Raw genomic sequence first — 27,811 nt, forward strand, 5'->3', positions numbered from 1 at the left:
GGACAGTGCCTGGCACATTCTGAGTACTATATATAGTACTCAGACTCAGATAGTGGATGAGGCCACAGGTAGACTGTGGGCAAAAGTTATGCCCATTTCTTTCCCCCTTCTGTCTTAAAAGTACTTCAGTTTGATTCCAAACCAACATTTGGAAGGCAGACAACTAAGTTCATTCATGTAGTGATCATTGCACTGTGGTAACTGATAAGAAAGTAGGAAGCTTTTTGTAATTTTCCTTTTTTTATTATCATTACTTTCATCAAAGACATTTATTAAACAAATACTGGATGTAGGGTTCTATATGGAGCCATGAGAAATGGCCCCCAGTCTCCAACTTCCTGCCTAGTTAGGACAACAGGACACACGCTGAATCAGGCTATACTGAATGCCAAAAACAGGAGGCGCTGTGGGTGCAGAGGAACTGAAAGAACGGAGCTCCCCTTGATGCCTTTTCAGACAGAGGGGCGACTGAAGTAGGCTGGGGTGTGGGTGGAGGCAGGTGGTGGGGGGTAGTCCCTACCCTCTGCGCCTGGGGATGGGTGGTGGGGTGCCAGGGGATAAAATGCAGACTCTGAGGCCAACCCACCCACTCTGATCCTCAGGCAGTGGTGAGGAGGGGGCAGGCAGGGGGGCCCTGTCTTGATCAGACGCAGATCCCTGGGCTGCACTTTGAGAAAGACATTGTGGCTAGCCGGGCGTGGCGAGGGGCTGGCGTGTGCAGACTGTGTTTCGGCAGGATGGCTGGGCGGGAAGTGGGAGAGGAGGCCCCGGCCTGAGGGCCCCAGCAGGCTGACTGCTTAGGGTGCCAGGGACCCCAAGCAGAGATCTTCCCAGGGAGACTTTTATTTCTGGTGTGAATTTCTAAGAAGAGAAAGGCGAAAGTCAGTAAACATGTTTTATAACATTCTCTTATCCTCTAACATGGTAAAGAACACATTTTTCCTACTTTAGCTTTGGGAGTTTTAAAATTCAGAGACATTTTTTTCATTTTAGGTAATGTTTAACTTAATCACTTAATCTGAATTAATGTGGACGACAATGGTGACAAAAGATAATTACATTTAAGTAGTATTCTAACTTAAAAATTCCTTTGGGAATATCTGTGAGTCACCCTGTTCAACTCAAATATCCATAAAACATGTACCTTACATGTTTTATGGATATTTGATATTTGATATTCGATAATTGTTCCAGAAGGAAATCATTGTTGCAGAGGGCAAAAGGCCAAGTCAGCTGAAATAGCAGGTTCTTAATTTATAGTCAATAAAGGACTCTTTTGTAAGTTCTTCTCAAGTCATAGTGTATTATCAGGTAAGTCTGGCACTAAAATCACTTTATGCTTAAATACTTCACAAGGGAACATACACTAAGGGCTTCTTGAAAACATTTTGTGAGACAATACTGTGTGAATTTACTCGGCTTTCAAGAATGCAAAGGCATTTAAAATTTTAAAAAGTCACCGGCTAAATACTCAAGATAAAAATACACACTTTTAAACACTTTTAGCTATCTGCGATATTTAATAACTCAACAGAGTTCTATAGCCACCATACTTTGGAAATTCTATTCTTCAAGGTTTTCCTTGAGACTCGGAAGTAATGCTTCTTCTTTCCTTCTAAGCAGTGTAGCTTTCTGTGTCAACATAGGGTGGAATTAGTACTTCTTTTTTTTCCCCCTAGGTGGCTTTGTGCCAATGGAGGGGGGAAAAATCCCAAAGAGATAACAAAGGACTATAGACACTCTGCAGGTCAGTGTTCGGCCTCCTTCCTTTGGGCTACAGAAGTGCCACTTCTGAGTGGCAGTGACAGGTCTGCTGCTTCCCGGCCGGAGGGAAATGCCACCTTTCAGGTGAGATAAGGCTCCTCGCCCTGCGAACCATCATTACGTTCCCATAACAATGTTGATTGATCCCATGCAAGAGGAGCCAAAGCTGGCAGGTAGGAGACACTCCCATTCCTTTTAAGTCTAACACAGAATCTCACACTGCCTAAAGAAACCTGCATTTTTTGAAGGATTAAAAAACAAAAAACCCCAAACCAACAGAACTACATTCAACATGTATGAGCTATTCCTGTAGACTAATGAACTGTTTGGGACAATGTTCTGTATTCTCGTGGGAAAAGACGCTCATTGTACTTTCACCGAATTTAAATTTTTAAAGAAAAATTTTAACACGTTTAAAGTTTTTGCTTTAATCTACTGTGATGAAACCTTTAATTGCTGTAGTTGTAGATGGATAGATTTATCTAAATACATCAAATGAGAAAACATGTAAAATGTTCAATAAGTAGATAGGTAGGTGCTTAATGAGTGCGTTTCACAGCTGTGCTTTCCGAGATGTTTTGATGATCTAAGACAACTAAAAATACGAAATTTAACTCAATTTCAGCACATGCATGCTATCTTTGCATGGCCATGAGCTTAGACTGATCATTGAGAGACATAAAACAATTTGAAGACTTTTTTTTCCCCAGAAGTATCTGCTGTATTCTATTTTCACCCCCTAGAAGTATCTGATTTCACACTATTACAATGGTTACTGGATCTGAGACCATGTGAAGTCCTACTTGGTTCTACTTCCCTTTAGGGTGGTCCCCTAAATTGTAAAATTATGTTTCACTGCAGTGGTAAGCAATTTAATTTAAAAAAAACAAAACTAAATGAGATTTATTCATAAAAGAGATTCCATCCAAATCAACAAGTATCACAAGTCACTCTAGTGGCAAAATAATTTATTAGTTCCCCTGAAAGGGGAATCAATTTGAAAAGACTTGATTCCTGCTTCTGGCAGGGGCAGCCGGCCCAGGAATCCAGCTCCTCCACGCCCGAGCCTTCCAGGGGTGTAGGTCTCTTCCCCGTCAATGCTCCCTTTGGGCTCTATTTGTACATCCATTATGGCACTTTGCCTGCTTCTGCCTTATTTCATAATCATGTTCCTTTGCAGTTTAGAAATAGCTGAGGCAAGTATTTAGGCAGAGAAGGCTTGAGGAGACCACCTACAGGGTGCCCTGTGCCAACACGGGTGGGGTGATGGCAGCACAGAAGGAATGCCTGCCCAGCCTACTAAGGTGCCCTGAGGGTGGAAGGGACCCAGAAGTAGCTCCCAGCGAGGATAAGGAAGGCGCGGCTGTTGGAGCTGAGTGCCCCTGCTGTGTGGACGGCCCTGAGGCCAGTGGTTCTCACACTCTAATGTGTATCAGGATCACCTGGAGGGCCTGTTAGCAAATTCAACCCTTTACTCAACTGAAGTACCATAGCACTTCAAATCATGGTGTTGATTCCATAAAATTCATATTCAAATAATTTTCCAGTTCAGATCTTCGGAAAGCAATGTTTTAAGTTATAGAAAGACATGCTTCTTATATACTCCCCCCAGTCCCACCCCTGGGCAGTGTTGTTGCTTGTTTCAATAGTTCGTCTCTTTTTATAGCTAAGTAGTATTCCCTTGTATGGGTACACACCACATCCATTCACCTGTTGATGGCCATTTGGGTTGTTTACCTTTTTTGGTGATCTCAAATAAAGTTGCTAAGAATATCTGTGTACAAGTCTTTGTGTGGAAAATGCTTTTATTTTTCCTGGGTAGACACCTAGTAGTGGAAAGGCTGGATCATATAGTAGATATATTTTTCACTTTTCAGAAACTACCAGCCTGTTTTCTAAAATGGTTGTACCATTTTACATTCCCATCAGCAGTTGGGAGCACCAGTTGCTCCAAATCCTTGCCAACACTTAGTATGGGCAGTCTTCTAAAATTTAAGCCATTCCACTGTGTGTGTAGTGGTATCTCCTTCTGGTTTTAACTTACTTTTTCCTAATAACTAATGATGTTGAGCATCTTTCAAGGGCTTATTTGTTCTCTGTGTATTTTCTTTGGTGAAGTGTTGGCTCAAATCTTCTGCCCATTTTTAATTGGGTTGTTTGCTTTCTTATTATTGAATTGTAAGAATTATTTATACAGATACAGGCCCTTTGTCAGGGCTTGTTTTTGCAAACATTTTTTTGCAAATATTTTCCCCCAGCCAGTGGTTTAAATTTTCATTTTCATAACAGTGTCCTTTGAAGAGCAAAGCTTTCTCAAAAAGAGATAGATAACCTGAATAACCCTATAGATATTAAACAAACTGAATTTATAGTTGAAAACCTTCCTACAAAGAAAACTTTCCCAATCCAGACCCAGATGAGCTTCACTTCACTATCTGCTAACAAGTTCCATACACTTAAAAATACTGAGACAGATTGCTCAAAGCTATAAAAAGTTTTCAGCACCCACAAACTGAAAAAAAATAAGGTTTTGCACGCATTTCAACCTTATGAGTTACATTTAAGCCTAATAAAGAAGTGTTACTTCTCTGAGTGCATTCACATCTAAAAACTATTCAGCCACAGGAAAAGCTTATCCACCTACTGCCTGAAAGGGAAGAGCGGGATTACTGCAACGGTAATAGCATGCATTGAGCACCTCCTATATAAAAGGAAGAACCCAACACAAATGCTTCTGGAAAACAAACAAGAAGAAAAGGGGATGCTTCATAACTCATTCTGTGATTATAGCATTACTCTGATACCAAAACTGGATAAAGAAATCACGAGAAAAGACAGCTACAGAACAACATTCCTTATGAATATGGATGCAAAATTTCTTAACAAAATTTCAGCAAATTAAATTCAACAGTACTTTAAAAGGAGAATAGATCATGACTAAGTGGGGTTTATCCTAGGAATCTAAGGTTGGTTTAACATTTGTAACTCAGTGTAAACTACCATATTAACTGGCTAAAAAAGAAAAACCTGCATCTCATAGATGCAGGAAAAGCCTCTGAAAAAAAAAATCAACATCAATTCCTGACCAAAACCTCTCAGCAAACTAAGGTAGATGGGAACTTGCTCAACTTCATAAAGAGCATCTGTGAAAACCTTTTCTCTCTATACTAACTCCCTAGGAGATCCCATGTAGTCTCACCATTTTAAAATATTACTTATATGCTGATGATTCCTACATTTAAGAACTGAAGCTGATCCTTTTGACATAGGTTGGATCACATCTTTCTTTTGCTCAAAAATGTCCAATGGCTTCCTGTGACACATTTGGGACAAAAGCCAAAGCCCTTATCATGGCCTTGAAGGCAATCTCTTCCAAGCCATCTGTTACCTCTCTCCCTCTCAACCGCAAAACTCCAGCTGACCCAAACGATTTGCTATTCCCTGAATCCATTAAGCGTCCTCCTGCCTCAGCGCCTCTGCGTGTTTCCTCTGCCTGGAATGATCTTCCTCTGGATGGCTACAGGGCTTGCTCCCTCGAGTGTACTTCACACAAGCTGGTCTCGGCTCAAAGGTCACCTCCCCAGAGGGTCCTCCTTCAATCACTTTTTACAAAATGGCCCACCTCATCACTTACCCTTTACTTTTTCTTCATTGCACTTCGTTACCCCAAGTATTATTTATTTGTATACTATTTGTCCCTGCCCAATTAGAATAGATGATCTTTAAAGGCCTTGTTCAGTCCTGTACCTCCAGGGTCTAGCATGTGCCTGGAACATATAGAAGTTGCTCAGTAAGGGTTTATTGCATGAATAAATGAACTATGAATCAGAATGCCTCATTTTCCAGTATCCTCACCAGGTATTATAAACCTTTATAATCTTTGCCAATCTAACATGTGGGAAATAATATCTCCATAATTTGTATTTAATATGAGTGAGGTTGAGTATCCTATCACGTTTTTTAGCTTGGCCTTTGTTTTTTGTTTTTTGTTTTTTTTCAGAAAGCTATCTTTTCATATCCCTTGTTCGGCTTATCTTTTTCCTATTGCTTTGCAAGTGGCATTGATACATTAAAGGAATTATTCCTTTGTCCATCCTATACTACAAATACATTTTTCCAGTTTGTCATTTGCCTTTGACTTTGTAGTCACATCAATCTTTTCCTTTTGGTTTCTGGTTTTGAGACATCTTAGAAAGTCCTTCCCCAATCCAAGATCATCATAGCATTCACACTTGTTTTCTTCTAATACTTTATATATGTATATATAAAAGATTATAATGTTTAGATCTTTGATCCATCTGGGATTTATTCTGGGATATAAAGAGTTAAGGAAGTGATCTAGTTTAAAAAGAAAATTTAGCTTTAAAATACAATGAATACAAATTCCTGGATACCATTTATACAACATTGTTATTTTAACAATGAGAACATTCATAATTTAAAAAATAAATTCAAACAAATTTCACCTGTTTTCTAATATACATTTTTATAAGCGGTTTGATACATATATTTGTACGTATGTACATGCTTGCAACAAAATTCTATTTTTCACCATTCTCTGTAATGTTATATTACAATTTGACATTACTGTCACTATTAAAATATTTTCCCCAGAAAGTTTCCATTTCATTTTTCTCAACATTTTCTTACTTTCCTGGATCTTGAAGATTTCTTTTTTGTTGTACTGTATTTTGCTTTAAAAAGTCTCTTTTCTATTAAGCTCACTTCCTCATGGAGAAGGGAGGTCTTTATTCTTAGCAAGAAGGAGAAGAGATTTAGTATAAACTGATAACTCAGAGAAAAATTTGATTCTTCGTAGGTTGTCACATGCTTACAATAGCTAGAAGGGGAAGAAAAAGGAAGACACTACATTTAAAGGTCTTTTAGAAACGTATGCATCCATCCCTTGAACATCCCCCAAATAACTTAAAAAATATATATGGTTAGGCTTAAAATAGTACTCTGAGCTGGAAGAAAACAGAACAATTTGGAAGGAATCCTAAATTTCATAAAGGAAAAAGATTTCAGCACTGTTCCTGGCCACCATGCAATGGGACACAGGTGGTACAGAGCCAGGTCTCATGACTTCTTCCACTCCAGGTGGGCCCCCCTCTTCTTACCATGGTCAAGGCAAACAAAAGCAGACAGGGAGAGATTCTGGACATATTTTAAAACAAACAAAAGAAAAAAAATAATCCCCAACTTCCATCCAAAATAAGACACCAGGCTTAATAATGTATGTTGCAATTCTGTATGTATTATAGAAAGAAGAGTTTACAAAGCAATTTTGCTTATTTTAAAGTAGTAGAACCTGAATCTGATCAAATCTCTCACTACCATCAAATCGCTAAAACTTCTAATTTCTAACTCTAATTTCTTCTTTTCTAATTTTTCTCTATATTAAGAGAGATTCTTTCAGACAAAATATTACCAACAAAAAGGGTAAAAATATTGTTCTCTTGCCTAGGGACCATAAGGAAAACTCTATTTTTACAACAGAAAGCTAAGAAAAGGTATACGAAGTATCTGCTACAGTAAGACTTTTTATTTCTAAGTTGAATCAATAACAATATCTTTTAAGGATTGCATTCCTTATCATAAACTCAGAAAGTTTAAATTTTCCTAAAGTTTTAAGTGATAAAACCAAATATACTATATAATCATTTAAATTCATCAAGATTGTTGGCTCCGCCTCAGAGAAGAAGGATAAACACCTTAGAGTATCTGAAGTGCTCTTGCGGCCTCTCTCTGCTTACTTCTCAAGGCCTGAGTGTTCTCAAAATTATTTTATAGTACAATGTTTGTCTCTTCTGAACCCGCAAAAATGAGTCCTTCTGTGTAACAAAATTCTCCATGTAGCTGAAGATCTGCCCTCTTAAGCATCAAAACATTTCATTTTGACCATTTTGGATGGAAATCTTTTAAAACTGAGTTATACATTACTTGGTTATTATTAAGCAGAGCATATTCAGCATATTTTTTAAAGCCTTTACAATTATATTGTGACAACCTGTCCACTTTTATTGTGGAAATATTAGAAAATACAGGTAAGAAAAACAAATCTAGAGAGGATGCACACAATTTGGGGACATGCTCTGTGTTAAAGCTGAGACATGGTCAGGTTTATTTAGTTCTGTGGAGCTACTGTGTGTCACGAATGAACTTCAGACCACTGTAATTTGAGTTCTTTTGTCTGCTTCTGCTTCTGATGCTGGTTCCTCTATTGTTTGTCAAATGAATATCATTTATATTTGCTGTCAAGGCGCTTATCAGCAGACACCTCTCAGTCTCCTGCCTACTCTGTTTCTTTTGATGATGAGGAATGTGGAAATCAGACAACTCAGCCTGACGGAAACACACCTCCAGGCAGAGTAAGCAAGCTCCAAGTGAGCTTTCTGAGAAAAGTGTAAAGCTTTAGTCATGGACTTAGTGACCTTTTCATAGGTTAGCTGAATGCTTTTTTGCTTACTCTGTGGTTCTAGGCTATGGTCTAAATAGGCAAGGTGATTCGACGGATGATTTTGGTGCATAAAATCATGGGATCATAAAATTATTCGTCTACATGGTTTGGTGTTTAGCCTTGTAATTCCTACAGAGAAAAATATCTTGGTTGTTTCATCTCCGACTATACCAAGGTCTATTTGTAACTAACTACCTTTTATTACAGTATTAAAGCCATGAGGAACATCCAAAAGTCCACTGATCGTGCCATGTGAAAAGCGTAGGGTACAGGCTACCCTCTAACTTCCCCAGGCTGACGCTGCAGACAGAACAGCACCAGCACGCCACGTCCTAACTTCCCGGTCCTGTGTGTGGGCCCCTCGCGGGACAGGGCTACAGCCTTTTCTCCTCCTCTCGACGAAACCTTAAATCTTAAAAAGCCATTGCACTGACCGCTCAAAGGCCTGTATCACCGCAGATGCGGAGCTGACCGGGGGATGGGATTCTGGCCTTTCGCGGTTGCTGTTAAGACAGTTATACTCTTTAACCATTCTAGACTCGGCTAAAGTTTTTTTGAGCAGTAAATTTCAATACAGATAACTTCCTTTTATTATCTTCTACTGTATTTTCTACATTTTATTTATCCTTGATTGATACTCAACTCAGGAAGTTAAACTCTTCAACAGAAAATTAGTTTCGTTTAAAAAAATGATCATAGTTATCATTTATTGAGTATTTACTATGTGACAGACACCATACATCTCATTTAATTCTCATGAAAACCCTATGAGGCAGCTTCTATTTTCCATTCATTCATTCAACAAATACTTGGTGAGCACCTACTATGTGCTACGCACTGTTCTAGGCTCTGAGATTTTTCACTAAATAAGGCATAGTCCCTGCACTCAAGGACCTGGCATTCTAGTGTACGTATAATAATATAAATAAATATATAAAAATATGTAATAAATATATAATAATACGTTATATATATCATAATATAATACATTCAATAGTGACAAAAGCTATAAGAAAAAAAGATAGGCAGGGGGGTTAGAGAGAGATGAGGTGTGTGTGGGTGTGAGGGCGGAGCTGTGATATTTTAGCCAGGATGGCTAAGAAAGGCCTCTCCGAGGAAGTGAAATCTGAACAAAAACCTGAAAGAAGTGAGCCCCTGTAGACACACGGCGGAAGAGCATTCCAGGCTGAAGGTACAACACGTGCCAAGGCCTGCGTGGGGCGTGTGGCTGCCAAGCTCCAGGAACGGCCAGGAGGCCGGTGCGAACCTGGGCGGCGAGCACGGCAGGCGGAGGAGCGGGAGGTCAGAGAAGAGCGGGGGCTGGTAGGCCCCACAGGGGCTTCTGACTTTATTCTGAATGAGACGGGAGCTGCTAGAGGCTTTGAGAAGGGGAGGAAGGTCAGTACTGCAGCCTGCTTTTACAATCAGGGCAACAGAGCTGTAGAGATGGTAAAAAACCTGCGCACACGAGTGAGCGGCAGGGCTGGGATGTGAACAGCTGGATTCACGAGCACGTCCTCTCAACTGTGGGAATGTGCCTTACAGACAATTCCTATGTCAATATGGGAATGAGATTAGTATAAAAATATAAGGTTACCATCAGAAAAGCCTTTATAATCTAAAACTTCTTCCAGCTTTATTGAGGTATTACTGACATACAACGTATGTGAGTTTAAGGAGTCCGACATGCTGGTTTGACACATGTGTATATTGTGAAGTGATTATCACCGTAAGGTTAGTCAACACCCCCATCCCTTAAACAACACTCACTGTGTAATTCTGAGTGTCCTGACTCTAAGTTCACCACCTTCTAATTCCAACAAATAACCTATCTGGCTCTTACTACAACCAACTCCTTTAAATTATACATGGCCTTTTTTTATTTAGAAAAGAATACTATACTTCAGGCCAAACTAGAAGTTTCATCATGTTTTTTATCCTGTCATTTCTAAGAGCATCACATACCTTTTACAGAATTTCTGAGTACTCAGCCAATAGAGGGAATTCTTGGTCATCAGTGACTGGCCTTTCTGCTTCAGGACTCCCTGGAGGCTATGCCCATGGAAACAAGTTCTATCACTGCCCTCTTCGGTCCAGCTGAACTGAAAACTTGAAGGGCTTTTTTTTTCAACAGTTGGTGTTGAATCAACCAGTGTGCTAAATTGTTTTTGTAGACTCACGACCATTTCTGGAAATGAAGGAAAAAAGAAAAGGAATAAAATAAAAACTAATGTTAAGTCACAAATAAAGTCTGTAGTTTACTTGATAGTAATGTACGAATGTTAGTTTTTAGTTTTGACAAATGCACCATGGCGATATAAGAGCATAACACTAGGGGAAACTGACAGTGGATGAGGGATGTCAAGGAACTACTTAAAAAGGCTTTAAAAAGGTGAACTTTATGTTACGTATATTTTACCACAATTAAAAAAAAAAAAGAATGAACAAAACAACCTAAAGGCAGTTCTCCAGATAAAGAGTTCTGAAAGTCATAGATATATGGCATTTTAGATTTTGGTGGAAACGTAAGTTCTGTTTTGAATAATGCAATGTTCCTGAAATAAATAGATAAGATTCCTACGGACATTTCTTGCAGAGGATGATGTCTCTTTGGATGTGCATTGGAACACTTCCTAAAGAAGTGAAGAAAGTACACATGCATTTACTTTTCAAGTTAAGATACCTAGCTTTTCTACAACCGTGTTGTTACTTGGCGTTAGCAAGAGGAAATGCAACTCACCCCTTCTTTTACATACCACTGATCTGTCGATGGCTGAGTGGTAGAGTGGCTTTTCACTTTTCCATAGATACCTGTACAAGGTAGAAAAACATTTGGAGCAGGATGGAGAATAAATGGACCTCAACACATTTCAGAGAAGTTTCTCTAAAGCAGTGTCTGAAATTCGTGATACCCCGTGTAATAGCTCTGACTTAGAATGACCTACTGACAAGCGTCTGTATAGAGCTCATGACCTAGGAGTAGGCAAGTAGCACTGAAGGAGGCAGCAAGGCCACAGAATGATATGCTCCTCCCCAAAGTCTCCCAGATGCCATAAGATCCCAAAGAAATGATTAATTACATCAAAATGTAGAAACAGCTTCCCTTACCATAAAATTCCCTTGCTGTCTGTTCTCATAAAGTGGAGCCACCTAAGAAATAACTGTTCCTCCCTGTCTTTGGCCAAATGCCCTTCTGCTGAGGATGAAGTCAGTGGTACTTCTGATTCTGATAACTTGTACAAAGTTAACCGTAAGTGCCCACCTTCTGATGTAGAGGTGTAATCATGGTTAATAGGTGATGGTCTTCCTGAAAATTATGGGTGACCTACATTTTAATGAACCATACCACATTTAAAATATTCAGAGAGCTTGTCATTTGTGATTCTTTCAAATATCTTTTTGTTATTTATTTTATCAAATAATAAGTGACAACATACTCAAGGTAAAAAATCTCTTAATAATAAAGAAGTTCCCTAAACAGTCTAATCCCACTCCCTAGATAAACCCACTGTTAAAAATTCCTTGTGAATACCTAACCTAGATAGATTTTCTTATGTATTTATAATAAACGCCCATACAGGTGGCAATTATGCTATAGTCAAGGAGGCACTCCTACTTCCTTGGGGTCATATGCTCAGAAGATGGAAAAGGTGGGCGATCTAAAATGATAATACTGTTTAGATAGTCCTTCTTTAAAAATTTACTTTACTTTGTTTACCTCTTCCCAAAACTACAAAAGCTACAAAAAAACAGAGGCCCACTACAAAGTCCTAACATTTTCTCCAGGATGCCACAAAGCCCCGTATGCTTTGTTTGTCCAGTCTCCCCACGTGATTTGTTTCCCCACTGTTAGAAATTAAGGTATAATTTACATGTAGTAAAACTGACCCTGTTCAATGTACAGTTCCACTAGTTTTGATAAACACATACAGTTGTGTAACCACCACGATTAATCTACAGAACAGTTCCACACCCCAAAAATCTCTCTTGCCTCTTGACAATCAACCCCTCTCCGTACCCACAGCTGAACTTGATCACAGACAACCACTGATTTGTTTTTCTATCCCTATAGTTTAGCCTTTTCCAGAATGTCACATAAATGAAATTAGGCCATATGTAACCTTTTGAGTCTTTCATTAGCATACCGTATTTATGATTCATTCACATTTCTGGATGTATCAGAAGTTTGTTCCTTTTTATTGCTGAATAGTATTCCATTTTACAGATATGCTACTGTTTGTTTATCCGTTTACCAGCTGAAGGGCATCTGGGTTGTTGCCAGTATTTGGCCACTGTGAATGAAGTATATATATCTACATATATTCATATATAGATTTTTGTGTGAACTTAATATTTTGCCCATTTAAAAACCTGAATTGTTTGTCTTCTTACTATATGAGAATTCTTCATATATTCTAGATGCAAATCTTTTATCAGATATGTGATTTGCACATATTTTCTCCCAGCCTGTAGCTTCTCTTAACAGGGTCTTTTGAAGAACAGAAATTCTTTCTTCTGATGAAGTCTAATTTATCTTTTTTTTTCGTTTATGAATCATGCTTTTGGTATCATATCTAAGAAAATTTTTGCCTAACCTAAAAGGCTGCAAAGATTTTCGGCAAGTGCTTTGAAATTTTCCTCCATGTTCTTCTCAACATCTCCATGGAAACTGGAAGTCATCAAAGCAGTCTCTAAAGGGGTTTTTAGGCTTTCAACTACTGTTTATTAGTGTTTTTCATAATCGCATGCATAGGGACCCATGCTTAGCTATAGAAAATACTTTAATAACTTTTATCTGACAATATGGAAGATGACGTCCAGAAGAATAGAGAGGAAAATTAGAAATTACGTCAGCAATGGAGGTGGGGGAGGGTAAAACAGGTAATCAGCACGCACTGGGGCTCTGTGCCCACACACCAGTCAGTAGTGACTTACTCAAGTTACCTCCCTCAGCCCAAAGCACGTACTCTATGAAGGATGCCCTGGACAAGCCCCTCCCTGGGGCCTGGTGTCTGTCGGGAAAATGCATTTTGAAACTAGACGTACTTTCTTTGGTCACTAAATTCTCCCTTAAAGTAGCTAAAAAGTCAGGAAGTCTTAGATGTGCAATGGATTGTAGCACTGCAACATGAGTTTGAGCTCTAATAGCTATGTCTGAAGTGTAAGCTGTTGCCCAGTTTGAGTTCATGAATGCCTACTCACTACTGAGACGCCCAAGTGGCATGGCCCCTGAATACCTAGCCTCGCAGTATCGGTCAGGACAACACCAGCTGGCCCCAAAAAATGAAGGTCCATTGGCTGATTCTCCAAGACAACCTAAAAACACAGGATAACCTTCTGTTCTTGCTGCTACTCTTATACCTGCTGAGATCCAATGACTTCTCCAACAAGGAAGAGGAAGGGCCCGCCCAGTTCCCCGGGTGCCCGCGGCTTTCAGAAGAAGTTCACCTCCCACCTCTTCTCCCTCATCATTATCCAACCCGAACAGGAAGAAACTGCTCATCTTCTCCCCTTTTCGGCAAGGATCCTCTCTCCCACAGCACTTTATTCATCTCTGTAAGTCTGTTTCTCTGTTTAAAAGCTCTCTTAAATTTAGAGGAAAAATAATCTAATTCTACCCGCAAAAACTGAAATTTAGTTCTTGGTTAAGAGTATAAAGCAGGCATTACTAGCCCTATTTTATTGATGAGGAAACTGGAGCTGAATGAATTATCATTTTAACTAATTTGAGGAACCTTGACTTTTCTCAAGGGATATAAAAATTACTTGATCAAATGAGTACTACTGTAAATTTACATAAACTAGAGAGATGTTAACTTTTTCTTCAAAGTCTCACAGAGACTCCAAATTCTAAGAATAGATATAAAACCGTTCAAATCAGAGATCTATAGCAATGTACCCTATATTACATAAGATAGTGTCTCTGAAAATTTATGAGCTAACTATGTTTTAGTGCACTGAGGCTAAGAACTTAAGTCATTTGCCCACAGTCAAACAGCTGGCTGTAATACAATCAGGATTCAAGCCCTGCACTGTCTGTCTCTAACGCTACGCTCTTTCCACTCTACCACGATGGACCTACGTCAGAATGAGAGCTCAAAGTCAAACAGTGAGACTGACTGTATGGTACCCTGGATTGGATCCTGGATCAGAAGGAGGACATTAATAAAAAAGGACATTATTAGTTTAGTTAATAGTAATAGAAAGAAGAAAAAAGTTAATTTGGATAGATGGGTTAATAGTTCTCGAAAAAATGTCACAATGCTGGTGAGTCTAAACTGATGAAACTTCAGCTTTCAAATGTAAAGCAACAGACTTGAAAATAAAGTAGGTAAATCTAAAACTAGAAGAGATAACATACTTTGCCCTGGCTTCCTCCCATTTTTGTTTTTTTTCATCAATAGCTTTCTTCATAACTTGGTACCATTTTCTGAAATCAAACCATGGCTTATCTGAAAGAAATGAAATCCATGATTATGAACCAAATACATCACATTATTATAACACACACTATTCCTCTGAGTCTTCACTCCCTGATGTGACTCAGCATTTATATACCAGCCCTTGGAGATTACGGAGGGAGGTGCTGCTGTCTCCATGCTCTAACACAACTGCTGAGCAATCTGCCGTCACTCCCTTCTCTGAGTTCCTACCTGTACTGTGGCCCTAACTAAATTATACCGTAACCAAAAACGTCTGTTTCTCCTAGGTTTGACTATTACCCCCCTGGGAATAGAAGACATATTTTGTTTGTGTAGAAGACTACACAATCAGGCCTCTTCCTCCTGACCCAAATCCCAGCACAGTGCCTGGCACAGGGTGGTGCTCCAGTATGTCTAGGAGTACGTGAATTAAGGAACAAACGATGGCTATATGTGTGCAATGGCACCAGACTTCTAGTTTCATCAGCTCCTATTTCTGTTCTTCCTAATCCTAATCCAAATCCAAAGACTCTAGAGATAAGTAAGAAAGTAGACTGCATTGGACAGGTGGAGTGAGTGTGTGTTCAAGATGTCAAGGTGAGATAGACAACAGAATTGAATATACAGTCAAGCATAAAACTACACTCCTCACTCTTTTATTCAATCCATGTGGGGAGATGGGAAGAGTAGGGAGGAAAAAAATGAAATTAAAGGTAAAGCAGGAAAGAGGCTTAGAGAGTGAGGAAGTTTGAAGAAAGGAAGGCTGACAGGAGGAAGATGGCTGAGCGAAAGGCTGAATTTTTTATATATTCTCTAATGAAGATAGTCTCCCTTCAATGTCTAGTTAAAGATCTTTCAACTGGCCAATATAATCAATACTTATGGCCTTGTAGGCCACAGAGCCACAGAGGACAGGCAACTACCAAAAGAGCTATAAGGAAGAAGGAAAACTATAACAATTAATAGAACACAAGGTTCTTTGACCTTAAGTGAGTCATAACTTCTTAAACTCCTCATCAGTAATGTGGGAAGGCAGGGGGCAGCGGACAGCTAGAGAGCAGAGAGAATGGGGACCACAATCCCTGCCCTGCTGACACTGTAGGTTTATTTTGAGGGTCACGGGAAGATAATATGTCAAAGCACCCTTTACTCTAAATGTCTACACAGTCTATGAAGGCCCTTTAACGTCAGAAAACATCTTGTCCAACCTTTCGCTCTATGTAGGAGCCGACATGAAGCAACGTGCAGAAAGAAGCACGCTGCACATACTCTGGAAAGAACACACAAACTAACTGCCACCATTAAATCTAAGTTCCTAAAACCAATGAACATAGATGTGGAATCTTTAAAAAAAAGTCAAACTCATAGAAATAGAGAGTAAAAAAGTGGCTGCCAGGGGCTGAGGGGTGCGGGAAAGAGGGCGAGATTGGTACAAGGAGACAAACTTTCAGCTATAAGATGAATAAGCTCTAACGTAAAACATGGTGACTATAGTTGGTAATGCTGTATTGTATCCCTGAAATGTGCTAAGAGAGAACATAAACATTCTCACACATACAAAAAGGTAAATATGCGAGGTGATGGACGTCTTAATTGACTTCATGGGAATCCTTTCACAATGCAAACACATCAAATTGCTACAATGTACACTTTAAATATCTTACAATTTTATATGTCAATTATACCTCAAAAAAGCTGAAATTAAAAATAAAACAATGAACACAAATCCTAGTGAGAACATTAAGAAACTGGAATTGAATGTAAGAATTCATGTATTTACCACACTTTATTAAGTGGATATTAGGCCAGTCACTCTGACAGATACTAAAGATACATTAAAAAAAAAAAAAAAAGTAAAAAAGATATGGCCCCTCCCTCTAGAAGCTTGCAATCTACCTACTTGTCTGTCTGTCATTTACACAGCAGTCACTATGCGGCAGATACTCCAGGCCTTTACAAATACTGGCAGCCTAACAGGGATAGACATGCTTAGTCTGCTAGTTACAATTCAGTGTGTTAAACAACTAAGAGAAGTCTGGGCAGGAGTGGCTGTGGCAGGGTCATCGGTTCTGGTCTGGGAAGAGGTGAGCTGGGGAGTGGGTGTGAAGAGAGGCCGAAGAGGGCATTTATGTTGCGCCTTGAAGCATGAAGATGGACTTGCCAGGGATAGAAGGAGTTAGGGGGTGAGAAGGAAGGAACACTTCAGGTAGAAGGACCAATGTGAGCAAAGGCTGAAGGCATTAGAATAGACGGTACAGTCGCAAAGCTGCCAGTAAGTTCATGGTCTAGTATGGCTGGTGAGTAGGAGCTGGGAACAAAAAAGCAGGCTGGCCTTTACACACAGTAGGAAGTCACTGAGGTTTTTTAGTAGCCTTGAGATATAATTAACTAATTATACATATAAAACATTCTGGTACAAGGTACAATTTGTATATATGTATACGTATATGTGTATCTGTATATTTCTCAAAGTTTCTTCCCTATATTTATTGTATCTTTTAATCCACCATTTACAATCACTTTGAATTTGATTGATAAAAAAAGTAAGTACCTTCTTCATTCTTTTCATTATATTTCTCAGCAATATTAGACAAAGACCTGGAGATACAAATAAACAAATCAATTTATTTAGAAATCATTTATTGGAAGACAGTTAAATTTTGAATTCTTCTGAAGGAAACGTATAGAACAGTACTTGAAACTGATGCCAACTTTTAATGGAGAAGCAATCACTGAAACAGGGAAGAAGACACTATAAATACTGCCACTCTTTGTTGGCATTTTAAGATTCTTTTACTTTCCAAAATAATCTTTGAAGACACAGTGCCAGAAGCCTAAAGGTATACAGATGAAGTGCTAAATGACTCTTTAGGATTTGTGTATGATGATTTAAAATCCAGAAATCAGTAGAGCAATGAGAAACACGTGTATCTACCTAAAAATAGGAAGAAAACATGATCCAAACAACCTACTAAGGGAAAATGAAATCTCTCACAACTAGCTGAGTCAAAATATTATGTAAGAAGTAACTGTTGCTACTAGTCAATGTTCTATTAACACCTGAGAGTCTCTATTTTCTACTGAGATATAGCATATGGATTCCTTTACTCTGAATAATTAGGTAAAAACAATACAATTTTTTCCTCATAAAATTGACATACACTTACCATTCTAAATTGTCATCCAATAAAAAGAGCAGTTTCAATACCACTACAATGACAGCTACAGCTTGTACATCATATTTAACAGTTTTTGCCTTTTTAGCTATAGGATCAAATGTTAGAAAATCCACTTCTCCTATTCCAGTCACTTTCACCACGTGGCAGGTTAAATCATGCATTTCATCTGTTGAAGAATAAAACAGTAAAATGTGAATTAAATTCTTTGGCTAACTAGACTATACTAATGTGTATATCTATGAGATAAGTTTATCTTAAAATATGATCCTATGCTAGAACTCTGAGACATACATTTGTAAATAAAATAAACCAAGAAATGATATTTGCATAGAAAAATTAATGCTTGACTGCCAGCCAAGGAGTACCTTCTCCTATTCTGACTTCCTGAAACACCTGCTATTTATAGGACGCATCTTGGCACTGAATGCACAGCCACACACCGTTTTTCTATTGTTTCATCCATGTTTCTTGTCTGTGTTTCTACAGCAATTTGCATTTACCTGAAACTAACTCGCCTGTAAGACCAAGAGCTTCTCTAAAAATGCACACTCACTCACCAGCAGGAAGCCTGGCTAGCACGCTGGAAGCCTGACGTGCATCTCACTAGCTGCGCTGCTTTCCCAAAGAAACTACATGCTCAGCACAGACTGCATCTACTATTCAAGGCGGAATAACGTGGGACTTGGAGCCAGAAAATCTACGGCCTATGTATTTAGGCTTTCTAATCATTAGCTTTGTGACTCCAAATTAGAGTCACCTAACCTCAGTTTCTTAATATATAAAATGGGTTATGGTGAGGATAAACATTAAATAAGATAGCACAAGTGAATATACTTTGAAAACTCTAAAGTACTAAGCAAATTTCTTTACTCACTAATTTAAGTACCTAGGATGTACCATATTCTATTTTAATTAAATTCAAGTAGAATGGCTATTATTTATGAGCATAATAAATTGTATTATATTGAATCTCCTACATGCATTCAGTCATTAGGTCCTATTGATTCTATTCTCTTAATGTAGTATACAATACTTTAACTTTATAATAGTATATATAATATTACACACAGCATATATAGTATATATTATTATATATAGAATTATTACTATAAAGAATGGCATTTCTTGAAAAATGTCTCCCCTATTTATTTAAAATTAATTACCTTGAAACTGCTTCTCTTATGCCAAAAGTACAGAGTAATAAAAAAGCAAGTGGAAGAAATGATGAGGAAGGAAGCCAGGACAGCAGAGAAAAACTAAGCAGTACAGGATTCTGAACTGGAGCATTATGTGGAAAGAGCACTAGCTTTGGAATGGAACAGCTGGATTTAAGTATGTACTCAGCCATCTACCAGCCAGGCGTCACTCAGCTTGCCTATGTTTCCTCTATAAATGAGAATACCCACCTGCCCACCCTTCCCACCTTCACAAATGAGGTAATATAGATGGAGGCACTTTGGAAACTCTGTAATAAAGTTCCCCACAAATTATATACATGATTGTGAAAGCTGCCAGAAATTCTCTCTGGCAGGCTCCTCAGTCCCAGTATGAGGGACAATACTAAGAAATGTGTTTGGAGTTCACTCAAAGCCATCAAAGAGGCAGTGCTTACTCAGTAAGGGTGTGTGTGACATGTTTGCTAAAACCTTTCTACCTAGTTCCAGAGATGACACTGTCATACATAAAGGCACTGAGGAGGGGCATTTGTTGCCCCAGTATGCTTAAAACCACTTTTAGCTTTCTGGGAAAGGGCCAAATACACAGGTTTCTTCTTTTGATCAACAGCACCATAGAACTGATAGTACTGTAGAGAGCAAACTTTAAATTCTGAAAATGGCAATATTCTAGAGGTCTTCTTATAATCTTATGGGTGCTTTGTCAATCAATGACACATTTTACAATATAAATCCTAAGGTGCAGGGACTTCCCTGGTGGTGCAGTGGTTAAGAATCCACCTGCCAATGCAGGGGACATGGGTTTGAGCCCTGGTCTGGGAAGATCCCACATGCCGCGGAGAAACTAAGCCCGTGCGCCACAACTACTAAGCCTGCGCTCTAGAGCCCGTGAGCCACAACTACTGAGCCCACAAGCCACAACTACGGAAGCCCATGTGCCTAGAGCCCGTGCTCCGCAACAAGAGAAGCCACTGCAATGAGAAGCCCACGCACGGCAATGAAGAACAGCCCCCGCTCACCGCAACTAGAGAAAGCCCGCTAGCAGCAACAAAGACCCAACACAGCCAAAATAAATTAATTAATTAATGAAAAAAACAAAATCCTAAGGTGCAGGGACTATTACATGTTAGTCTGTCGATCTATTTTGTGTGTTGTTTCCTCCCCACAATTAAGTAATACAAACTCAGTACAGTACATTTACAAGACACATAAAGGTAGAAGAAAGGAAAAAAGGCATTGCCATAGCTTAGAAATAGCACTTCAATATTTTGGTATATTTATTTCTAATATTTTAATGAATATTTTAATTTTATGTAGCTATGGTTATATTATATATAATTTTATAATTTGGCCTATTTCAGTTTTTATTATAACATAAACATTTGCCATGTTTTATATACTCTTCACAAACATGATTTTAAAAGCTGCATAATGTTCCACTGAATATACAAAACATTGTTTACTTAAACATTACCTTTCTGTAGGATATTTATTTCTAATTTTTCAGTATAAATAAGAAGGTCAATAACATTTGTGTATACTTTTTTTTTCTACATTTCAAATTATTTCTATTGAACAGTTTGTGAGAAGTAAAATTTCTCTATCCTGGTTCTTTTTAATACAGTCTCCAAAAAAGGCACTTAAACATATCAGATGCTAGTAGTATCTCTCTGCCTATTATAATGGCTTTAATTCTACTTGTTACTCTCAGGAAGAGTTAGGTAAGAAATAGTATTAAATCACACACACTGGTCAGAAAATACTGCCAGCCTCATCTCTGTCCAACAGCAACTACGTGAGCTAGACACTTTCCATAACCCAGCCCATGTCAGTTACGTGTTGGTAATTCCTTGTATTCCTTCCATATCTTAGCATTCCCATTATAAGCTCAGGATTTGGGAGTATATGAGAGAACACGGGAACTTTCCATATTTTGAAAGAACCATCAAAAAAGTAAATGAAAAAACCAAAATCCAAAACAATAATCTGATCTATGTAACATGCCAAAGCGCAGAAATCAGACTTTACAAATTCTGGAATCTTTTTTTTTTTTTTTTTTAATTAATTTATTTATTTTTGGCTGCTGCGTTGGGTCTTCGTTGCTGCGCACGGCATTTCTCTAGTTGTGGCGAGCGGGGGCTGCTCTTTGTTGTGGTGCGCGGGCTCCTCATGGCGGTGGCTTCTCTGTTGTGGAGCACGGGCTCCAGGCACACGGGCTCAGTACTTGTGGCGCACGGGCCCTAGAGCACAGGTTCAGTAGTTGTGGAGCAAGGGCCCAGTTGCTCCGCGGCATGTGGGATCTTCCCAGACCAGGGCTCAAACCCATGTCCCCTGCATTGGCAGGCGGATTCTTAACCACTGCGCCACCAGGGAAGTCCCCAAATTCTGGAATCTTAATCAAATAGCTAGTGACTTCTGAAATCTTAACCGGAGACGTACATTCCTTAGCTTAATAAATCATGTATTTGAAAAGTTTATTTTTTTCCTTTTTAAAAAAATACTTTAAAAGTATAGACTTAATATTTACATTTGTGTATATATGTTACTCCAATTTATGTTTATTTTTATAGTTAAAATTATGTCATACATACAGTTTTACATATTGCTTTTTTCATATAATATATGTATTTTCCTCCCCTATTAAAAATACATTCAATCACATTTTTTATATTGCTTAAGCAATAATATAGTCACACCATGTTTGTATTTTCTGTTAAGAATAGAAATCCTGCATTTCTCACATTTCTGGTTTAGCAAGAAATTCAGGAATGGATTCCATCGGCAGATTCCATTCGGGTTACCTGGGTCTTGGTATATTGTGTACAACAGCTAGTAAGGCTGTCTTCACATTCTGTGTTTCATCCTACCAGACTTGGATCTCCATTTCTTTTAGGGACTGGAAATAGCAATATATTAGCAAACAACAAAAATGTTGCCATAGATTAACTTCTGGGATTTTTAAAATTAGAATTCTTTATGTAATAATCATGCTTCATGCAAATGAAGAAGTGCTGCTTTTCTGGGAAGAGTGGGTACCTAGGTAATTAATAACACATACTGAAACATATGTTACTTTACTTGTACTCAGCAAACTTACTGTAAAAACCGAACATATTCTCTCAAGCTTATCCCTCACACCAAAATAGAACTCATTATTTCTGAAAAGTGTCCTTTTACCCATTTTAAATGGTCCAAAATATTTTAAGAAAGGATTTTAAAATTAAGCTTCATGTTACTATGGACCCTGTCAGATGACTCTAATAGTCTCTGATTTGAGAAGATGCAATATATTGTTCATAATAATTTAGTAAGTCAAAGCTTGCTCATTATATACACCACACACTTACCAGGGAGATTGACTTCCATCAAGTATTTCATACACAAGATGTTTGGATGAAGATAGCAGTCTTCAGTTATGTCTGGAAAACGTGGCAAATCTAAAAATGTGGCAACTTCAATTATTTTTTTATAGATATCTTCATAGTTAGGCCAAGACTGGAATGAAAGAGATAGTCAAGGTAGCAATTTTTGCAACACAAATTATTTTAAAAACTACTTTCTGATTTTAAAAGTAATATGGGGACTTCCCTGGTGGCGCAGTAGTTAAGAATCTGCCTGCCAATGCAGGGGACATGGGTTTGAGCCCTGGTCTGGGAAGATCCCACATGCCGTGGAGCAACTAAGCCCGTGCGCCACAACGACTGAGCCTGCGCTCTAGAGCCTGCGAGCCACAACTACTGAGCCTGAGCTCTAGAGCCCGCGAGCCACAACTACTGAGCCCGAGTGCCACAGCTACTGAGCCCGTGTGCCTGGAGCCCATGCTCCGCAACAAGAGAAGCCACCACAATGAGAAGCCCGTGCACCGCAACGAAGAGTAGCCCCTGCTCACCACAGCCAGAGAAAGCCCATGCGCAGCAACAAAGACCCAACGCAGCCAAAAACTAAAATAAATTTTTAAAAAAGTTTTTAAAATAAAAAACAAAAAAAATAAAAGTAATATGTATTCATTGAATAAAATTTGGAATGTAGAGAAAAGCATTAAGGGGAAACGCCCATAAATCCCAAATATCCTCACTAAGCAGTTTTAAACAGTAATACTGGTAAATTAAAATTCTATCTGGCTCATAGAACTCTTACTGGCCTTACCCATGGTATAGTGAAATCATTACTTCTTGCCAATCATGGAAGAATCTGGTATACAGCTGCAACCCAACTGGAGTTACAATGTCATCATAATCACTCCAAAGCACGACTTCCCTCTCACCCTCCTTCACCGGCACCCTCTCGCCAATCTTCAAATTCACAGCTAACAGATTTAGCTCAGTGTTACATAATACTCACATGCTTCTATGTGAGAGATGACACCAGGGTTTAAGTCTAATAGGTAAAAATGTGCAATTCAAACTTCTATTTTCCCACATGAATAGCCTATAAGAGTGTCTTATAGAATTCAGGAAAATCTATGAGCTAATATTAATAAATTAACTCTGTTCACTTTAAGATCACCCTTGTAGTTTATTGGGTATGCTACTTATATTTCTGCAATTTCCAAACATTCTTCTTATTAATACTACATATAATTTTTCCTCATTTACTCATCCACTCACATAAAAATATTAAATTTAGAGTCTATTCTATGCAACATACTTTGGGAAATATAAAGGTGAATAAAGTGATCTCTTCAAGGAGTTTATACTCTAGAAAAGGGATCAGTGTACAAAAATAACTATAGGATGAGATAGAAAGTTATCGAGTACTACAAGCAAGAGTTTTTTTTAAGGCTTATGGGATTTCAGAAAAACTAACATTTCCGATACGGTAGGACCCCATTAAAACTAGGCCTGAATACAAACATTTTGGAAACCTGTTTGGCAGTATCTATTAAAGTTGAGTGTGGACATATTCTACAGCAAAGCAGCTCTAGCTACATATACCCAACAGAAATGTGCATGCATGTCCATGAAAAGACATGCACTAGAATGTTCATAACACTATTTGTGAAAGTCCCAAGCTAGAAACTACCCAAATGCCATCAACAATAGAGTAAGTACAAGAATAAATGTCTAGTAAATTTTGATACAGTCTCACAATGGAACATTATACAGCAAAGAAATGAACGCTCTACATGCAACAGTATGAATGAATCTTCAAAACATAATGTTAAAAGAAGCCAGATGCAAAAGAGAATGACTCCACATATGTAAAGTACAAAACTTAGCAACTCAGCACCGAGCTTCTAGTCTATACGGTTAGAAGTCAGGAGAGTGACTGATTACTCTTGGAGTCATGGAGGTAATGACTGCAAGTGAGCATAAGGGTGGAGCTCCTAGGGTGCTAAGAAGGTTGTTTCCTGATCTCAGGGCTGGTTCAGGTTATGAAAATTCATCAGGTTGGGTACATTTGTGATATGTTCACTTTTCTGTATGTATGCCTAGTTAAAAAAAAAAAAAGTGGTAAGAGAGAAAGATAATATCAGTTCAGTAAACTATTTTGTGTAACAGAATCACTTCATACATCACCTTGTAGGAGAAATAATCTAATTGGCAAATTCAGAGTTGGAAAGACCTTTAAAAGTATATGGTCTAACTTTACAAAATCCCCAGCAGGTATATGTCTAGCCCTTCTTATAAATCTCCAGTGATGGGAACTCAATACCTTCCCTGAAGGTAGTTTATTCCATTTTTAATGGGTTTAATCATTAAAAAGTTCTTCCTTATTCTAAGCAAAAATCTGTTTCCCAACAATTTGTGCCAATAATACCATTATGTCATGTCTTGCCCATTTTCTAAATGTGTGAAGGTGTTTGGAAGCCAACTGAAGGAATGAGTATTTCTCTGTTAAATGTTACTTTGGTACATTCAGCTCATATGCAATTATAAAGCACAAGGAAATGCTTTATAATGGTACAAGAGTATGCTTATAGGGACTTCCCTGGTGGTCCAGTGGTTAAGAATCCGTCTTGCAATGCAGGGGAAGCTGGTTCGATCTTAGCTGGAACTAAGATCCAGCACGCCGCGGGGCAACTAAGTCCACGTGCCACAACTAGAGAGTCCGCGCGCCGCAACTAATGAGCCTGTGCACTGCAACAAAAGATCCCGCGTGCCGCAACTAAGACCCGATGCAGCCAATAAATAAATAAACAAATATTTAAAAAAAAGAGTATGCTTATAGAAAACAATCAAAGTGTTAACTATGCCTGATTTTACTTTGCCTGAGGTTACAACCTTCTTTGTATTGTATTTATTTTGATACCACTATTTCAATGTCTAAACTCTTGAGTTTTATTAGGAAAAAGAAGGCTTTCAATTAGCTATATTATTAACATATGATTAATCTGTAGCTGAAGAATACAAAGTAAATTTCTGTCAATCCAAAATAGCAATGTGGCCTTTCAAGTCTTTTTTTAAATGCTGAGATACAGTAATTCTACTTGTACACTAAAATACTATTAATTGTATTCTAATCTGTGAATTTAAAAGAGAAAAAAGGAAAACATATATTCTCAGTGACTTTTGGCAAAAGCTCTCTTTTTTCTTTATAAAATGAACTTATTTAGACATCTGCTGCATTTCGCACAAAATCTGAAGCATTTTTTCAAGTTAAAACAATTAACATTACTGACAAGATTTATGGCAACCCTAATCCTTTCAAATAATGAAGGTAGGAGATGAAATTAAGTACTTTTATCTGCAGACAAAACAAACACTAGAGCAGTGAATGTTCCCCTTTGAAAAATAACCATCTCAAAAAACCAATTTAATGGATGATAAATTCATGACAAGTAATTGCAAGGTCATTAATGAAAAGGAATCTGGTAAGCTAAAAAGACTTAACATATGTGTAAAACATCCACACTAACATCCGCTCCCTTCCGCCTCCGACATCACTTGAAGTGGTGGCCCAATTGTCCCTACAGGGCTGGCTATGGACTAACCCCCCTAGACATCTGCTCCTATTCCAACCAAGGCAGGCCACTCTTGAACCACTAGCTCAGCAAAGTATCCAACCTTGGGCAGAAGGCTGGGAGTACTGTTACACAGCATTGTTTTAGAGAATATGATCACAGTGTCACATTCTTCTTTCTGTCCCATTGTCCTTAGCCTGGAGAGGGGAATCAGGCTCTAATTTTGACAAGATTCCAAAACATGGATATATAATAATTACAGTGAACATTTAATGACTGCGTTAGAATAGTCTTACTTTGACTTTTAGAAAATGCATGCATGTACAGAGCACACCCAAGGAAAGGGTCTCATAGAAGCTGCTGGGTCTTTGTATTTTCATTTGGCATGGGGAATCTCTGATGTATTAAGTAGAATAAGAGGACTACCAGAATCCTGTTTAAAACTCTGCATATTTAGTTAAGGTATAATAGTACTTTGTTTTATACTGGTCTTTGGTTATCTGCTAATTAGTCTACTTTTTACCTCAAATGTTTTGTGGAATAAGATGTAATAACAAAAGAACGACAGAGGCAGAAATAAGAAACCTAGTCTGTACTGCTCAAAGCACCATTTCTATCAGTACCACTTGCAAGATGCTTGCATAAAATATTCCTAGATCCCACACCAGACTTAATAAATCCATCCCTAACACTAGGATTAAGAATCTGTAGTTTAAACAAGCTCTCCACGATATTCTTGTGCAAAAAAAATAATAATAAAATAAAATGAAGCGGCTCTCAACCTCATTTTTCTTGTAGCCTGGAAGAGACCCTCAGATGGTTTTACTTCACAAGCTTGACAAGAGAAGCACACCCACAAATTCCAGTGATGGTTAAGATGTTGTGGGAAGCCAGGAACAAAAGAACACATCAGCTGGTTTCTATTCCTGCTGCCTGGCAGTAGTAATTCTGGAAGGGAGTGGGAGTGAGGGAAACTGAGAACACCTGTTATCATAACACTCGTCTTAATTTCCCTCAGGTAGGTTTCAAACCTGTTAGATTATTACTCTAACAAAGATTGCACAAACAATCCCAAGAGCTACACACGGCCTACAGAGTAAGATGGTGAAAAAATCTAGAGTTTGAAGACTCAGAGTGTATCAAACGTTGATCCAACAAGACAGTCATTTGGAGAGGCTGAAAGAGTGACTGACAGCTCTGGAGGAGTCTTTTTCTTCCTTCAACCAACGGGACCTAGTTTCACAAAGGGTGTAAGGCTGCTCCAAGGCAAAATGAATCATCATGGCAAAGTGCCACTCAGTGGGTCTGGCTGAACCAGCATTACATCTTTTCTTTTTACTCAGAGAGGATGCTGTTGATCAACATTCAAAATACTGGAGATGTACTTTGGAATGAATTTCCAGTTTCCTCTTTATTACTTCTTGCTGAGTCTAGTGAGGGATGATGAAATGACTAATTCTTGAGAGGATTTAGAATTACTGTCAAGGACCATGGTAGAATAACATGTACGTTACATATTAAGTGTTAAAAAATTGGTCTGTGGGTTTTAAAATACATAAAAATAAAGAAAATCAAGGCTGAAAAGATGGAAGTATCCCTACTGTGTGTTAAGTCATTGGCAGAATAAATTCTATCTGTAACAGAGATAAGTGTGTCTAGGCCCAACCTTGGTTCAAGCGGCAATTTGACTATTTGGTACTCCATATGGAGATGGTATCCCTGAAAAAGAATAGATTTTTAGTTTATTCTACCAGATGAACTGAAAGATTTTTGCTAGAAGTAACTGATGCTTCAAATCAGCACCACACTTCAGAAACTTGACTCAAAAATAAAGCAGCAGAAGAGGCAGAGGCAGAAAAACGAGGAGGAGGTTATCTTTAAATTAAACAGGGACTTCCTTCGTGGTG

General features: G+C 38.4%; 1 protein-coding gene across 3 annotated transcripts in view; it reads right to left on the reverse strand.

Moving 5' to 3' along the window:
* Window positions 1–258: 258 nt before the first annotated feature.
* TAF1B (TATA-box binding protein associated factor, RNA polymerase I subunit B) overlaps window positions 259–27,811 on the reverse strand; it is a 62,961-nt gene continuing 35,408 nt past the window's right edge. The window contains exons 9-15 of one of the 3 annotated variants that reach the window (XM_082357560.1): window positions 22,348–22,495; window positions 17,814–17,991; window positions 17,198–17,244; window positions 14,586–14,676; window positions 10,965–11,035; window positions 10,190–10,412; window positions 259–861 (exon numbers count right to left, since the gene is read on the reverse strand). In XM_082357560.1, the coding sequence (XP_082213686.1) occupies window positions 843–861; window positions 10,190–10,412; window positions 10,965–11,035; window positions 14,586–14,676; window positions 17,198–17,244; window positions 17,814–17,991; window positions 22,348–22,495 (777 nt within the window). In that variant the 3' untranslated portion in view covers window positions 259–842. Of the gene's footprint in view, window positions 862–6,147; window positions 6,631–10,189; window positions 10,413–10,964; window positions 11,036–14,585; window positions 14,677–17,197; window positions 17,245–17,813; window positions 17,992–22,347; window positions 22,496–27,811 lie in introns of those variants that run through there. The other 2 variants (XM_082357558.1, XM_082357559.1) reach the window with 2 other exon arrangements.

The sequence above is a fragment of the Balaenoptera borealis genome (assembly GCF_965194805.1).
Source record: "Balaenoptera borealis genome assembly, chromosome: 15".
Classification (NCBI taxonomy): Eukaryota; Metazoa; Chordata; class Mammalia; order Artiodactyla; family Balaenopteridae; genus Balaenoptera; species Balaenoptera borealis.